Below are 16,203 nucleotides of genomic sequence, written 5' to 3'. Positions count from 1 at the left end.
TGGATAAGAGAGCAGCTCAAGACGCTCTCTTCAAGTCTCATTTCCTCCTTTTTCTGTTTTCTAATTACCAGTCAAAATAATCCAGATCGTGATTGGGCTACTTGCATCCAACACGATGGCTCCCTCTACTGTCAAGCTCGCATCTGGCCATGAAATGCCCTTGGTTGGCTTTGGCCTCTGGAAAGTTCCCGCCGACCAAGCAGCTGAGACCGTCTACAATGTGAAAACCCATGCTTCTTCACGATTCAACTGTGTTAACAACCATGTAGGCCATCAAGTCCGGATACAGACTCTTCGACGGAGCATACGATTACCAAAACGAAAAGGAAGCGGGCCAGGGTATCCAGCGCGCTATCAAGGAGGGACTTGTGAAGCGTGAGGATATCTTTGTCACCACGAAGCTTTGGAATAACTACCATGCGAAAGAACATGCCCTTGCCTTTGCCCGATCCCAGAATGAGGCATGGGGTCTTGGATATATTGATCTCTATCTCATCCACTTCCCGGTTGCCCTCGAGTATATTGAGCCTGAGAAACGTCGCTATCCAGTATGTTTGATATGAATTCTTCTTGTGCATCTTGGTTAATATTCGTCTAGGCCTGGTGGATGAATGATCAAGGTACTGTCAAGCCGGCTAACGTCCCCATTCGCGAGACATGGGAGGCGCTCGAGGAAGTTGTCGACCAAGGTATCGCCAAGTCCATCGGCGTGTCCAACTTCCAAGCCCAGTCTCTTTATGATGTGCAACGCTACGCTCGTCGCCCTATATCCTCTCTACAAATCGAACACCATCCCTACCTTGTCCAGCCAGACCTCATTGCCATGGCTCAAGAGAACAACATCGCGGTCACAGCCTATTCGTCATTTGGGCCCCAAAGCTTCAAGGAGCTCCCCGGTATCTTCTCTAAGAGAGCTCACGGTGCCGAGCCTCTTCTTGAGTCTAGCCTCATCAAGGGCATTGCTGCAAAACATGGCAAAACTCCTGCTCAGGTTGTACTACGGTGGGCGACGCAGCGCAACATTGCTGTCATTCCCAAATCAAACAACCCCAGCCGCCTAGCGCAGAATCTGGATGTTGTGAGTTTTGACCTTTCTCAAGAAGAGATTGAGAGCATCTCTGCTCTAGACCGCGAGCTAAGGTTCAACGATCCTGGCTTTTATCTTCCTAACTTTCCTCTCCGTATCTTTGCTTAAGCTACGGACTGGGCGATATAATGAAGCTATAGGATGAGATTAATAACCTGGAGGATTTTAAACAGATGAGACTCATGACTTATTACTCACTGTATCCCCTTTTCGTTGGCTGGTGATGGTATCGACTTAACCGTTTCCCGTGATTTGTTTGTACAGTAGTGAAGAGGGGAGATGATTAAACACTTCATCTGACCTTGTAACCCCAGGCGTGTTCAAGGTCGGTTATGCGCCAATTAGTCGCCCACCCCGTCATCGCCTCTATGCTCAGGATCAGCTTGGAGAGAAGCAAATGTTCTGACTTGTGACTGAGAAGTCTCCCTGCAATCCAAAGCGGCTGGATGGCATTATTGAGACAGCCTTGATGGGGGTTGGTCAAGGAAATACCGCATATACATTTGGCATGCCAGATGGAAGATCCTGTCGGTCCCACATCAAGCTTGACCTCCCGAGGTTTCGATTCTAGCAACAGCGTGCAGGCGGTGTGATAAAGCTGATTAGATGAGATCCCAGCCCAATGAACAAAGAGGATCTGGGGAAATGGCCGACTTTCAATGAACTGGACAGGAACCACTTCTGCTGGTCGATCCTCCAACCAAGTTTGAAGATCGTGCCAGAGTCGTAGCCACCGTCTTTCAAAAGTTGCAGAATCGCAACCATTGTTCTCCCCAAGCTCGACATAGTGAGTGCGGTCAGCAACGAGCTCACAGACTTTAGAGCAGAGATATACTGAGTAATTGGCGTGCATATCTGGTGAGCGGAGGTCTCGAAAGATGTCAGCAGCGGAGTTTGGATCCGAGCCAGTAGGTAACCATTTGTCCAGTGGTACCAGCGTGCCTTGAGTTCCATCAGAAATGAGCGCGCCACATAGATCTAAAACAAAGTCAATATCGACACAGGAGAGAGGAGAAACTTTGACGAATAACACAAACCCATTCTTGCATAACACCAAAAGACAGCTTGTAGGAGGCCGCCACTAAAACCGTTGACATCAAATGAATCAAAGAGGGCAGCACACCCTTCGAGGTGACGGCGCCAGTCTTGTGGACTTGCACACATCATTTCCAGACAGCAGAGGATGACGCATATTGGGATTATTGTGAGGTCTCGGGCTTGAAGGAGGGGGTTAAGGAGACGAATGGCTTCCTGGTAGAGTTCGAGACTGTCGAACGAATGCTGCCTCGCCTCTTTACGCTCCATCTGGCGAGCGGACAGGGCGAGCACTGCATAGAGAAGAGCCGGGCAACTTCGAGCAAGGACTGGCACTTGAACAGTGAATGCTCCGTTGCTATCAAACATATCGAGCTGTAGCGTGTTAGTGACTGAGTAAGCACGCGCATGATGTAAGTACCCAGGGAGCTACTTGGGCGACATAGTTCTTGAGGTATTCAAGTCGTCGTCCGGAAGCAAGGGCTGCCTTTGTCTTTATCTGAGCTGCCAGTTCTTCGTCAGTTGGGCCAAAGTTTCCAAGCGTAGGTGAAGTTTCGCGGGATGGTGCTGCAGTCTGAGCTGTGTTGAAGATGAGGCATCGCAGTTCTTCCTGGTAGGCGAGATATCCAGGATCTTGGACGAACTGATCCAGTGGCCAGCTGTTGGAGGGCGATGAAGAATTGTCTGCAATGAAAGACGCCATTTTGATAAGTTCATATGGCTTGACGTGTTAGGTAAGAATACCGCAGTATACAGAGACTTCTTCTGCGGTCGCCACTTTATTTGAAAGTGGTCGATGGTGAGAAGGCCGTCTGGCCTGTGATAGATTGCATTTGCAGTAGTAATGGAATATTCTGGCGATCTTTCAAAGCAAGATTGATGTTTTCACAGGTCGGGTGGGATTCTGATATTGAATGTGCTAGAGATTATGGGCTAAGCTAACTGTCACTTGGTTGTGCGGGGTCGGCAGCGCTGACCTTGGCTGGTACAATTACTGGGTATATGTACTTCGGTTCTTTACGACCCTGTCATTCAATTTGAGAACATGAAGCTATCGCGATCACAGCACATTGAGATAACATGTCTTCTACCAATCTCGAGGTCTGAGTCATGGAAAAATTATATGGAACTCGCTACTATGCGACGATGACAATGCAACTAATAGCGCAGAATCAGGGAGAACTTCAATAATTCAGTAAATATCGATTAGATTAACCAAGGTCACAGCAGTCTAGCGGTAGCTGCTACATACTTATTATAATACAGTAGTAAAACGACACGATGAGAAACGGTCAAAATACTAGACTCTATGCGTATGAACAATATCGCAGAAAATGATTGATCAACTCCAGCTACAACTTGCTAACGAATAGTGAATAGTACCAAGCGCATTCTATCCACCCAATGTCTCACGTACCTTGCACCTGCGACAAACCAATGATGAAACATGTCCACTCGAGGGAGAACCAATGTTGATATCCAGTTTATCGGAGTCAACTATCTGTTCCTGGAAAATGTTCGAGCTGATCGTGATACTCAGCGGTCTATGTATGTATCTATGTATTACATGCATGCACGCTTTGGCTTTTGGTTTCAACGTCTGTAAGACGATGAACGCCATCTTAGCCATGCATATAGGTAGTTTGCTGGTTCTGTCCAGCCTGTGGCGCGTCTTTGCAAATGATGGTATGTCACAGTTGCACGGAAAGGCTGCCCACGGAAGAGATCCGAGAGTGACTGCTGCTAGGTTCATTGTTTACAAACATCTTTGAGTTAATTATGTACATACTACTGGTATGTATCTCACCGACCGACTCAATGACGATAGCAATTCACTATCGTACCTCGGAGAGGAGCCTACCCGTGAGCACAGACACAGACGTTGTGAGTTGAATGCAACCAAGACTCTCTTCTAAGCTTAGCCTGGCCACATGGCTTCGCAAGGGGTTCAACCGTGTTCCATTGCTTCTGATTCTGATCTGGAACGATGTATCCTCAGAATCCCTGTTCTCTTCCCCCTTTCGTGTCCACTCGAGCAATCCCGCCGAAGAGGAAGGGCGCCGCGGCAGATGAAGATGCTCACGCGCATTCGGGGGAGTATAGTTGATAGTGTAGTAATAAGACAAAAAAGGGGCCTCCTTGTAAGGGTCCTTGGACTCGCCTCAACGCCCAGCCCAGCCCACTGGGACAGTCTTTTTGAGTCTTTTGACAGCTCCAGAAAAAAGGTTGGAGAAGATAGAAGGCTAATAAAGCCCAAAGACTCACGCACTCTCCAGGTGATGGCACTATATCTTTTGCCATAGGTAGTTGATCGATTTGACTTTGTATCCGTCGAGTATTAGAGTTTACTTACTGACTCGGGAGCGGCAAGGCGGGAACCTTTTGATTCTGTCTCCACGATTGACATTGTTTGAAAGCCTAACAAGGGTTGGTTTTTATTGAATACGTTCATTCAAGTTTAGGTTGGCGGGAATTAGCGCACATCATCATTCGTACATATGGAGTGATGATGGGACATTCTCCGGTTGGCGTTTGTAGGTGAAGCAAGGATCCAATTGATGAATTATACATACATACATTCTCTTCATCCGCGTAGATGCGTCCATATCACTCAACGCTCTGCAGCATCGTGCCCTGCTGGTTGCTTTATTAGTAAGTAGATTCATTTTCAGGTGGTTGTGGTGATGATATCCACTGACACCCAAATACCTGGCATCCAATCCAAACCATTTGTGCGTGGATGTGCTTCTACAATCTCCATTCATTAACTGCACTGGTACCCCGCAAACATTGGATCCATACGGGCACGCATTGGAACGGCGCCTAGAGATCAAAACAAGTTCGTCTATTGGGTCTTGAGTTCTAACTAGGACACTGTAACCTCGAACGGATAGGTTCACGTGCATATCCTCGTTCCTCTGAACGTTTCATGAGCATTCCTCAGTCTTTCAGTTGCTCTCATTTTAGTCCGTACCAGGTACTTCCCGGCGTTCATGAGTTCAACTGCTATTAGCTGACACCCCTACTTCCCCCCTGCATCAAGTACCCTTGTCGCCCCTCTTTACAGGCACTTCTCCCCCCTGGGCTGGCACCGAAAAGAACAAATTTGCAGCGAATTAGACCCTAGATCTATCGCCGAAGCTCGACTGGGATGATTGTTTTGATGGTCAAGACGCAGGTACTGTACACTTATACGCACATTCACTACCTACCAACTTTTGTACCGTAAAGACTGGTTGGTGCTGCTAGATCGAAATTCCTCGCGGCGCCGTCGAGAGTCGAAATACTCAGCATCAGCCAACTTTGCACGTCACAATTCCTGGGCCCCCATTGTCCGTCAAAGCCAGCAGCCAACTGGCCCAATCGTTCGCGCGTGGCTTTTTTGTTGGTGACCCATGCGGAAGCCGGCTTCTCTTGCTAACTCAACTAGCCTACCTCTACTCAGATTGGCCTGGGTTGGTTTGGTGAGAGGAGATTTAGCTCTGCAGGTTGCAGGTGAGAGTGCGAGCCAAGGGAGCAGACCAGCCAGACAAAAAAGCCCTTTTCTCGACCCGACCCCCATCGAGTCAAGATGCCGTCCAACTCAACTTCATCATCCAACGACAATGCTCGTCGCAAGATTCGACGTCGGCCTCATACCGACCTGAACATCAACACAAATACTTCATCCCTTGCCTCGCCATTGTCGAGGGAAAGGGACGCCATTCCGCACCCACGGACGCCGCCTCCCCAGGATTCAGAATACCGCGTGTCCCAGTCTAAGTCCAAATCTAAGTCAAGGTCTCTAGCCCATACGAATTCCGACAACAACAACAATCGGGCGCCTACCAGGTTACCCGCCTCCAATACTCACGCGCATGAGTCCTTTCTAGAGAATCCCACTCCCGTCGAGGACGATATGGCCGACCGTCTACCTCCATCATCCACCCAGCGCGACTCCCACGATCTATCCTTGTCTCCTCGCAACGTCACCCGAGACTCCCTCGTGGCTAACATGCTCATGTCTCTCGACCAATTCTCCATGGCGCAGTTGAGCGACAAGTACGGCCCTTCATCCACACCTGCATCCCGTACACATACCTTCGACGAGACCTCACCCCAGTTTGGCGCCGCCGAGCAGACTAGAAGTTGGGTAGCCTCCAATTCCGTCGCAGGCCCCCCCCGATCCAACGGTCACCAATATTCTTATAGCTCGGACCTCGAAGGAGCAGACGATTCTAGTCGTATATCGAGTCGCGGCCGGCGGAGCAATAGTAGCTCCAATTTCCAATCAAGTTTCCCGCGCCTCAATAGCGTTCGCGAAGGTCACAGAGCAGGCTCATCGAGAGCCATGCATTCGAGAGGGGGCAAACCGGGCAGCAAGAGCAGTAGTACCGCTAGTGTTGACGCTGGTTATGTTCAGGTACTTGGAAGTCAACGATATGGACGCGGGTTTGGAAGATCTGCAAGTTTTGACTATGGACCTCAACAGCAAGCAGCACAGGCTCCAGTTGTTGAACCGACTCCCTTTCGAGTCGAATTCCCGAATAGTTACATCGACGACGAATACGATGCAGCACCGACCCCTACCGTCCCGGGTGGCCCAAGACGTGAGCCGTCGATCCCTGCGATGTCGGCAATGCCCTCGTCTATCCCACCACCAATGCCACCTCCACCTCTCGAGCCCCCGACACTCGATCATAAACGCAGCAGTCGCTCTCTGAAGAGCGTGTCGGGACGCAAGCCTGCCACTTCTCGGGAGCCTACATCTACTGTGCCAACGCTGGACCTTGATTCGGCGCCTGCACCCAATGTTGGCTATGGTAAATCAAAGGACCCGACCGTGCACAGCGGCCCAACGCCTGCAACACATGCACCTGCACCCGTCAAGGAGCGTCCAGGCTTTTTCAGGAGGGTGTTTGGATCGTCCCGCAATAACTCACATAACAACGAAACGACAAACCCTCCGGCACCACAATCGAATCCCTCTGCCGACAAGATGGCTGGCAGTGCATCGGCACCACCATCTCGCGACACATCGTCATCACATTCTCATCACCCCGTGCTACAAAAGAAACCATCCTCGTTCTTCCGTCGGCGGAAGAAGTCCGTTACTGAAGATACTCCTCCTCTACCCCCAATGCCTGCAGCTCCCGTCCCTACAGCTGCGCCTAACCTAGCTCCTCAGGATAGAGATGGCAACTATCCACCACAGCCAAGTCCCGTCAGCAGTTTACGCAAGGTTATGAACCCGTATCTCAGGTCCGGTCAGAGTGCTCCGGGAACTTCTGCTTCTCAAGGACCATCTCCACTGGCCGATATTTCCAACATGACACCGGAGCGAGACGACAGGGCTGTAGAAAGAGAAGGATATCAGCGAGAGTTCTCGCCTGACTATTCGCCAAGCCCCAATGCTAGGATCAGAACAGTCCGTTCAGAGTCTGATGAGCAGCTCAACAAGCGAAATAACAACAGTACACCATCCCGTCCTCCACCTGAAAGACCTACCAAAGCGATCGAGTCGCGAAATAACTCATTCCTGAACCTTGATGGGGCTAGTGATAATGAGGATGAACGTGGATTGTCGAACCGAAAGCCTGCTAGCGTATCCCAAACTCTGTCCAAGCAGCCCGATAACACTCCAGCAAGAGACATTCCTCGACCTGGCAAAGACCAAATTGGGTCCAGGAAGCCTTCCCATCGCCCACAGCAATCCGATTCCGAGGATGAGCCAGACCGCTCCAACCTGGCACTGCCGATCGAAGGAGCTCGAGCCTCTAGTCCAGGATCAGCTTCAACTGGTACAGATTATAAGTCTGCTCTCAGTGCTCCCCCTAGCGTGAGGATCGAAAGCTCGGCAGACCCTAGTCCCAAAGTACTTGGCACGTTCGACTCGATTAAAAACAAGGGTATTGACGAACCCGAGTTTGTCATCGGGGAACCGACCGAAGATGATCGTCAAAAGGCACAAAAGATTTACGATGGTAATGAGGACTTCATCCAGAAGGAGAAGGCTGCTTCGTGGATGGGCGAAGAGGGCCCGATCAGACAACGTACACTTCAAGCTTACATGGAGTTGTACGACTTTACTAACCAGAGCATTGTTCAAGCACTGAGACAAGTTTGTGGACGATTGGTTTTTCGGGCCGAGACTCAGCAAGTTGATCGCATCCTGGTGGCCTTTTCTAAAAAATGGTGTGACTGCAATCCTAACCATGGGTTCAAGGCAACTGGTAAGCATATGAGCTATCCGATGATTTTCTAAACTAACTGTGATAGATGTGATCCATACCATTTGCTACTCAATTATGCTGCTCAATACTGACCTGCATTTGGCTGATATTGAGTCGAAAATGACCCGCAGTCAGTTTGTCAAGAATACCATGACAACCATCTTGCAGGCTGTCGATGAATCCGCCCCTGATGCTTTCCACCGCCCAAGCATTCTTCCAGACAAGAATGGTCTTGCGGCTGGTGAGAACCAGGACCCGCCTTCTGAGCAGGACCGACGTTCCTTCAGAAACTCGTTCAGACCCCCGGCTCGTGCCGACTCGGGTACTCTACCTGGTGAGGGCATCGAAGACTGCGGCCCCTTGGTCAAGTCCCGTTTTAATGGCACGAGAAAGGCCTGGGAGGAACAGATAGAGGCTGTCCTCAAGGGAATTTATACCTCCATCAGAGATGAAAGGCTGCCCTTGTTTGGCGCTGAATCTGAGAAGAACGCCAGCCTACAGCCTTCCCACAGTGGAGGACTCTCTGTAATGGGAATGCTGAAGAGAACTCCCAGCGTCCTTAGTAAGGCTCCCTCGGAGAGCCAGTTATCTGTTCGCGGCCGAATCAATGAGAACGGTCGAGCCAATACAGCAAGGTGGACATCCAAGAGTCGATCTCGCGCCGGCATGAGCCGCAACGGCTTTTCTTCCAGCCGTACAAGTTTCGATGATGGCAATTCACTGTGGAGTCCTACACCGTCCTCTGCCACATGGAGCCGCCACTCTCTTGGGAGGACCCAAACATCTGTTTCACAAGACTCCTTTGGCTCTCACCTCCCTCGAGGGGACTATCAGCAATCGATAGGTTTTGCAAATGCACTGAGTCAAGCCATCATTCGAGATGAAGAAATGTGCGGGGACGGTGCCCCATCCATCATGAGTTCTGAGATCCCGGCAACTCAGCTCCTTGAAGATGAGTCTCTTGAACTTGCTGGACCCCCATGGGTTAAGGAAGGAATGGTCACTCACAAGCACCACCTGGATGGCGTGGATAAGAAGGCCAAGGCCAGAAATTGGTCAGAAGTCTTTGCTGTCATTCAAAAGGGACAGCTGAATCTGTTCTCATTCCAGCCTAACAAATCTGTCCGTTCGAGAAACCGTGGCAGAAACGCAGGCGGTGCCCCTGCTATTGTCGGCGGTGGTAATTGGCAAGATAATGCAACGAACCTGGGCTGCTATAACCTACGACAGACTCTTGCATCTGCGCTTCCACCGCCAGGTTACTCTCGGGCCCGCCCACATGTATGGGCGCTGAGCCTTCCTAATGGCGCTGTGCACTTATTCCAAGTCGGCACACCCGAGATTTGCAAGGAATTTGTTACCACAGCCAACTACTGGAGCGCTCGTTTGAGTACCCATCCATTGACTGGTGGTATAAGCAACATCGAGTATGGATGGAGTGAGGCCATTGTCAACAACGCTTTGGTATCGGCTATCAACGAGACTACGACTGGCAAGACATCGCGACCCGGAAGCAGCGCAGCACACGGCCGGAGGTCAAGTGTTAACAGTGGTAGTTTCCGAGGATCAAGCTTTGATCACGTTGCAGGTGCTTTCACGAACAACAGTGGACGTGGTAAGCTGCCAGGCGATCGAATTCACATTGCCGAATGGGCACCACCCACCCAGAGCATGCGGCCCAGCAACCAGCCTGAAGCAGAGCAGCTCCAGACTCTGGACACATATGTCAAAGGGATCGAGGCAGAACTTCAGACGCACAACCGACTGCGCAGCCCTATGCTTTTGGCTTTTACCCCTAGAGGTAGTAACGCTCTGAAGGCCATGGCCAACTGGGAGCGCAAGAGCGCGTATCTACTACGCGAAATCGTCAAGTTCACGACATATGTCGACTGTCTTAGACAAGCTGATTCGAGGAAGCAAGAAATCTATCACGAGAGGGACTTGGCTCAAAGAGCTGCGCGGGGTGAACTCAGCGAAGGCGACATGGACGTCAGCAGCGACGATGAAGGGGATGTAACATTGAGACCTTGAAACGGTCTATGTACGAACAAGCATACATACATACATACAGACGCATCAGCTTTTTGACGTTTGCTGCATATTTGGAGTTGGTATTGACACTTTTATTTTGCTACTTTTTTTTCTTTTCTCGCTCACGGGCAATCAAACAGCCCTGATACCCCCAGATGTTGCGGTTCACGAATAATTCAGCGGCGTATACAAAAAAGAGAGCGTTGGGCTGATTGATGGTGGAGAAGACGGGGCGTTATTAATGCCTTGGTAATTGGATGCGTATAAAACTAATACTCTTCTTTGTAATGATATTGGGACGATATATGAATATATCACTGAATATGAAGATTGGATGTTTTGACAATATCTTTGCACATGTGGTTCACATGGAGCCCATTTCAACTTAATCTTCAGACTTTACTGTCGAATTTGAAGTAGCAGAATATTGCGGTTCGTGGTTTATATAACGTTGCCAGTCCGTGAGTTATTGGAGGCGCCTGGTTCAATATGTACAATACTTCCGATGAACCACTTCCCAAATCATATTGACTTAGCAGTAGTCAAGCATGGAATCGAGAGCAGTCTTCTCGGCGCTGGTAATAGTCAACTGCCAGTAGCTCTTAACCTGGATCCAGCTCTTGGCGTAGGTGCAGTAGAAGCTGGTCAGAGGAGGCTTCCAAGAATCAGGGGACTTGTCGCTCTTTGCCTGGTTGACATTGTCGGTAACTTGGTGATGATGTTAGCTTGTTGTTTGTTCTTGGGGCGTACAACATTGGATTGACTTGCCTGCCCACAGCTGGGGTCGTGTAACATCGTTGGCGAACTGAGTACGCTTGGCGGTGGTCCACGAAGCGGCTCCAGACTAGGATGTGTTAGCTGGTGTCTCCGGGTGTTGACGAGGGGACTTACGATCCAAGCATTCTTCAGTGGAACCATGTGGTCGATGTCGATGTCGCTGGCCTGCGTCCAGGTGGCTCCATCATAGGGAGACTTCCAGGTGCCGGAAGTCGCAGCACAGGCCGAGTTGGTGACCACGGATGTGCCGTCCCTCTTCAAGACGTACTCACTGACAGGCTTGTTAGTATCTGGACGCATTTCTCCTGATGTGGGTGCAATCACCGAGTGTTGCAAGCACCCTCATAGGTCTCCCAGTGAGGGAAGAGGTCTCGGTCATAGGTGCCTGTGTTGGTGGAAGCGGCGACAGTGAGACCGCTCAGAAGTGAGCGAGCGGTAGAGTCACTGGGAATGCCGGGCTAGACATGTCAGAGATAATACCATGAGAGGCATAGTGGAGAGTGCCATACGGGTGTAGGTGCGGCGAGGACGCTGGCAACAGGAACGAGGAGAGCGAAGGAGAACTTCATCTTGAGATGCCAGATTGAGGACAGGAGACTCGGAGAGGGATGAAGAGAGATGTGAAGAGCATTGCATAGCATAGCTTGGTCGCTACACAAGCGTCTTTATACCACTCAAGCCAAGAGACCATATCGGCACTCCTCTAATCACATCACCATCTCCATTGTAAGACCAAGCATATGAATAAAACCACAGAATTCATGCTCCTTCCTTATTGGACATACCTCCGGCGCACAATAACATGCTCACCGAGGCACGTATATGGGTTTCAAGTCCGTAGATCTCTCAGGCACGAGGCATCGTGATAGGCGAGCAGACGACTATCGGGATATCGAGCGTCTAATTCAGTGCCGAGTTATAACTAAAGTGCAGGCTGCAGGGTCCAGTCAAAGGCTGAGATGCTGCCACGCTGATAAGGTAGTGCCGGTGATCGACATGGGGTGTTTCTGGATGGAGAATAAGAGTGTGGGGATGAGAGGATGGGTAACCTGCCTTTTGGGGAAGTCTGCGTCCGAGGACTGACAGGGGGAGGGGGGAGTTGTTTGCTGTGTAGATAGGTCTTCGTGGGGTTTTGTTTGTGGTTTCTGTGGTGTCAACTGTTGTCTATACTGAAATAGGTAGACTGCAAGGATGGGAGAGGGAAGAAGAGCGAGAGAAGAGAAGCCCCCAGAGGTCGAAGCATGTATACACATACATGCAGAGAAGAAAGGGAAAAAGTATCTACATCCACCTCACGTTAGTTTTGATCTTCACCCGGAGGCTGTTATCTTTAGAGGACTTGCTGTTCTAGGCAATGTGTCTCATGACTTGTGTGCTGCTTCGACTAGACTCAAATAAGATGTGTAGATCTTTCCACGATGGCGCTTGATTAGGAAGTCCGATATCGTAGTGCTCGAAATATGCACTTGTTGGTCACCTACTTATCTATCGCCATGGTCTAGTTTTCGTCCAAGACACCAAGAGGTTGGCCTCGGGGAGCAAGAAAGTATCGGTCCTTGATATAGGGCGTCAAAATAAACTCAGCAAAGGGTATCCTAAGTCCGTCCACCTTGGCCTAGGTAAACTTATGCTAGGTTACCTACCTAATCTCTTTCTGTCACTTATTAGGATCAAGGTCCTGAGTTTTCTTTCCCTCCCATAGGTTAGCTACCTAGATGGGCCAAGGTCAACTACGAGATCACTACAGCCAGAAACAAGCAATCATTGGTGGGTTTTCTTCTATTTCTTCTCTAGCGAGCAATTACTGTACATGTCCCCCGATTACAATGATCATGCACCCAAATCTTTGCATTGCGATATCGTGCCGGAATGTTGCACCAGATTTGCTAATTCCTTCTCGGCCTCATGCCCATTTTGTCTGATTATAGCCGTCTCAGGTAATCTCTAAGATGCTTTGTATGCCGATATCTTGCGCCCAAAAGAAGAATACTATGATGAAATCACATGCATTGTACAGAGTTTCTTTTTGGTAATAAGTAGAGATAATAGTTCTCAAACGTGTCTCCCAGGAGGTTTCCCGAGGTTATGGATCTGAAGCGCCAATTATGTACCAGAAGGCAGTTCACCAAGCTTCGGCTCACATCTTTGGCATCTTGAGTTGATCAGTGACATAGGCTGAGTCTAAGGGTAGCCTTGGGAGAAGGGATGGTTTGGAGGCAGCGAGTGTACATGCGGCACATGATCTCGCTGTTGGATACCATCGTACCCCATAGCAGTACCATCAATTTCAGCCTGGTGAAGACTACCACCGAGTCTGTCGACCTGCTTCTTGAATTTGGTGCATCCTTCGGCGGCTTGGACAATGTACTTGATAGAGTGGGCGTACTTGCGCGGTCTATATCCGGGGTTGATGTCCAGGTTGATCTTCGCTCCATGATGGATCATCTTAATGAATAAACCTTCCATGGCATCATTACCTCCGTGTGCCACGATGGCTTGGGCAATAAATGCCAGCACAGTGTTGCCGCACGCATCAGGGATGTTCAGAGTGTTTTGATGGACTCTAGGGTCATAGTTCCGGTGAAACTTCATATCCGCTTCACTCTTGAGGCATTTTTCAAGTAGATACTTGATCATGTATTGTCTGCCGCTCCAATCTATGAGGGCAGACTGAGCCAAAATCAGGACTGGTGACTCGTATGGCCAGCAAGTTCGGACCATGCGGTGGTGAAACCTGTGATTGTCCATGAGCTCGTCCGCCATTCTTTTACATGCAGTTCTCAAAGTCCCGTTGTTTGCCGATTCCAATGCAAGTCGAAATACACAGTGGAGTGGGTTGTTACCAAGGGCATCGACCATATAGTGTCCAAACCCGATGCCAGACTCCAGGAGGTATCTCAAGGCCTTGAGGTTGAAAGCTTGGATAGCAAAATGGAGAACCGAGTACCTCTCAAGTCCTCCAGGGATTTCATTGAGTGAATAGTGGGTCTTCACAGCGTGTCTCAATAGCTGGACGGAGTATTTCTGATCAGTCAAAGATGCCGCCAAGTGATGGACGGTCATCGACCAAAAGGGAGGCTCTGGGGGTGCCACGCCGTGAGCTGCAAAAGCAATAGCCAAGTTGAAATTTCCAACGTAAGCCGCATCCCAGAATTCGTCTAGGAGGTCGAAAGTTTCAATATCTTGCTGTATGAGAGGCGCCAGTGAAGGTTTCCACCGGAGTCTGCGGAGGTGATTAGAAAGCGCCATCTCCTTTCCCAACAGATCTCTGAATTCCTGTGTCAAGACAAGGTGAAGATCCTTGACCTCCTGATACTTAGCACCCAGGTCTCCCAGCTTTCGTATCACGCGGTGTTGCTGCCGAGCTGCAGCAATATGAAGCAAAGTGAAGGTTGCTCTAGCATTCGCAGTACTTCGCTTGTAAATCTTGTTGATATTGAGGCGTAAGAGCGCGACAGGATACTTGGATAGAATACGATAGCTCAGTCGGTCAGAGCATTTGAAGACAGCATGTAGGAGGCCTTTGTGGTAGTCACCCTCCAGGTCTTGGGAGTAGAGGTAAAACTGAAGTGAGATAAACAGGGATTTGTTCGTAAGAATCAAGTTCCCAAGGCTGCCCAGATTCTGGTACCCAGGCTCTTGCTCGGTCCGTTCCCCGAGCTCCTCGACGATGAGGAGCAAGAGCTCACCGATTCTGAACGTCTTGACTGCTGGAGTATTGACCAAGCCTCGGCAGGGATTGGGGCGACGGATCAAAGGGGACGGCATCTTTGATCCTGAGATAGGAGACCAGCTTATGGGGGTTGTTTGTGATTATAGTTGAGCCTAATATTGAACCCAATATCGGGAGAAGAAAGGGAATGGATTGATGAGTGAGAGGGGAGCAGGGAGAAACTGAGATGCCCTCAGCGGCGGGTGTTTGTGTATATGGGAAAATCAAATAAAAGAAAGCAACTTTGATGAAAGGGATTAAATAAGAACTTGAAAAGGAACTCAACACCTCAGGGTATCAAGTATGGAGTTGAGGTGGTGGTGGTAACTCGCCTATGCTGGCGTTCCCGATGTTTTGGTGGTGGAGGAGAAAAGAAGAGCGGAGGGTGGGAGACGAGGATATGCATCCCGCCGCAGCAGAATTAAGCTACTGATGCAGCAATAGAAACATATTATAGCACCTCAGGTCCTCTAGAAGGTTCCTCCTGATTTCGATCAATAGCACTAGCCCAAAGGCCAACCGCACCAAAGAATTATGACTACTCCCTAGGACTCCTTATGCCCTGCATTTGTTGCATGATCACTGCCGAGACCGTTCTATTGGATGAAAAAGTAGAAGCCATTGCATATGGCCTTCGTGCACAAGTGATAATCGGTTCATAGCAGCGGCGTGTGGAACCTAGTGGCCTAGTTCCCAATATCGTAATGCTCGAGTGCTGCCCTGCCCGCCCGGGTATTCCACCAAATCTACGTTCTAGGCTTACTGGCTACCATTATAGCTTCCATAGACATACCATAATCCCCGGTGTTGTTTTGAGCATTTGTGTATACCTCATTGTGGAGAAAATCGACAGTGACGCACATCTCAAATTGTCTGAAATCCCATCACTGGCGAGTGGGGGTTAGCCTAGGAGCAGCCAGTGACCTGAAGACACTGTAAAGAATGTTTGTCTACAGTTTAGAGGCTATCGTATGGTAGATTCTGAATATTGCTCTTCCGAGTCGTAAAATGAGCCAGGGGAAGGGGAGTCCGAGTTGGTCTCACTCGATCGAGATGCGACATCTAGACACCATTGGAGTTTTCATCAATAAAAAGCTCCCAAGTGTATCTTATTCAACAGGCAAAACGCCATGCTGTGTCTGCCAGGGTACTACCTCATTGTATTTACGTTTGTAGTGCTATCGTGTGCCTGTAGTCTGAAAAGCTCCTTGCTCATCTCATGCAAGTATCCCATCATCAAAGTCGTGCACTCTAAAGAACCATTTCACTAATGATAAGAAAGGTTATAGACGGAGAATCTTTTAAGTCTTTCAAAGCACAGATGTAGTACGCCACGTAAATAAGGTCAA

The 16,203-nt window shown here is 49.5% G+C and overlaps 6 protein-coding genes across 6 annotated transcripts; 3 read left to right on the top strand and 3 right to left on the bottom strand.

Moving 5' to 3' along the window:
- Positions 1–115: 115 nt before the first annotated feature.
- FVEG_08194 (NAD(P)H-dependent D-xylose reductase xyl1) lies at positions 116–1,195 on the top strand (the record flags this gene model as incomplete). The annotated part of the gene is made up of 3 exons (XM_018897042.1): positions 116–220; positions 270–548; positions 599–1,195. The coding sequence occupies 3 exons, from the start codon at positions 116–118 to the stop codon at positions 1,193–1,195; spliced, it is 981 nt and encodes a 326-aa protein (XP_018754601.1).
- On the bottom strand, positions 419–3,011 carry FVEG_08193 (hypothetical protein). Its single transcript, XM_018897041.1, has 4 exons — positions 2,544–3,011; positions 2,125–2,497; positions 1,286–2,065; positions 419–1,221 (listed from the first exon to the last, which is right to left on the bottom strand). The coding sequence occupies exons 1-3, from the start codon at positions 2,823–2,825 to the stop codon at positions 1,380–1,382; spliced, it is 1,341 nt and encodes a 446-aa protein (XP_018754600.1). The 5' UTR covers positions 2,826–3,011; the 3' UTR covers positions 419–1,221; positions 1,286–1,379.
- A 558-nt stretch (positions 3,012–3,569) lies between these two features.
- Positions 3,570–4,195, top strand: FVEG_08192 (hypothetical protein; the record flags this gene model as incomplete). The annotated part of the gene is made up of 4 exons (XM_018897040.1): positions 3,570–3,670; positions 3,783–3,808; positions 3,951–4,006; positions 4,067–4,195. 4 exons carry the CDS (start codon positions 3,570–3,572, stop codon positions 4,193–4,195), a joined length of 312 nt encoding a protein of 103 aa, XP_018754599.1.
- Positions 4,196–5,527: 1,332 nt separating this feature from the next.
- Positions 5,528–10,847, top strand: FVEG_08191 (hypothetical protein). Its single transcript, XM_018897039.1, has 2 exons — positions 5,528–8,334; positions 8,381–10,847. Exons 1-2 carry the CDS (start codon positions 5,694–5,696, stop codon positions 10,363–10,365), a joined length of 4,626 nt encoding a protein of 1,541 aa, XP_018754598.1. The 5' UTR covers positions 5,528–5,693; the 3' UTR covers positions 10,366–10,847.
- Positions 10,848–10,897: 50 nt separating this feature from the next.
- FVEG_08190 (hypothetical protein) lies at positions 10,898–11,711 on the bottom strand (the record flags this gene model as incomplete). Its single annotated transcript, XM_018897038.1, has 5 exons — positions 10,898–11,073; positions 11,134–11,209; positions 11,257–11,413; positions 11,467–11,600; positions 11,652–11,711. 5 exons carry the CDS (start codon positions 11,709–11,711, stop codon positions 10,898–10,900), a joined length of 603 nt encoding a protein of 200 aa, XP_018754597.1.
- Positions 11,712–13,323: 1,612 nt separating this feature from the next.
- FVEG_08189 (hypothetical protein) lies at positions 13,324–14,910 on the bottom strand (the record flags this gene model as incomplete). The annotated part of the gene is made up of 1 exon (XM_018897037.1): positions 13,324–14,910. The coding sequence occupies one exon, from the start codon at positions 14,908–14,910 to the stop codon at positions 13,324–13,326; it is 1,587 nt and encodes a 528-aa protein (XP_018754596.1).
- Positions 14,911–16,203: the final 1,293 nt, after the last annotated feature.

The sequence above is a fragment of the Fusarium verticillioides genome, chromosome 3 (assembly GCF_000149555.1).
Source record: "Fusarium verticillioides 7600 chromosome 3, whole genome shotgun sequence".
Taxonomy (NCBI): Eukaryota; Fungi; Ascomycota; class Sordariomycetes; order Hypocreales; family Nectriaceae; genus Fusarium; species Fusarium verticillioides.
Note: the sequence above shows the minus strand (reverse complement) of the source record. Positions and strands in the feature narration are given on the sequence as shown.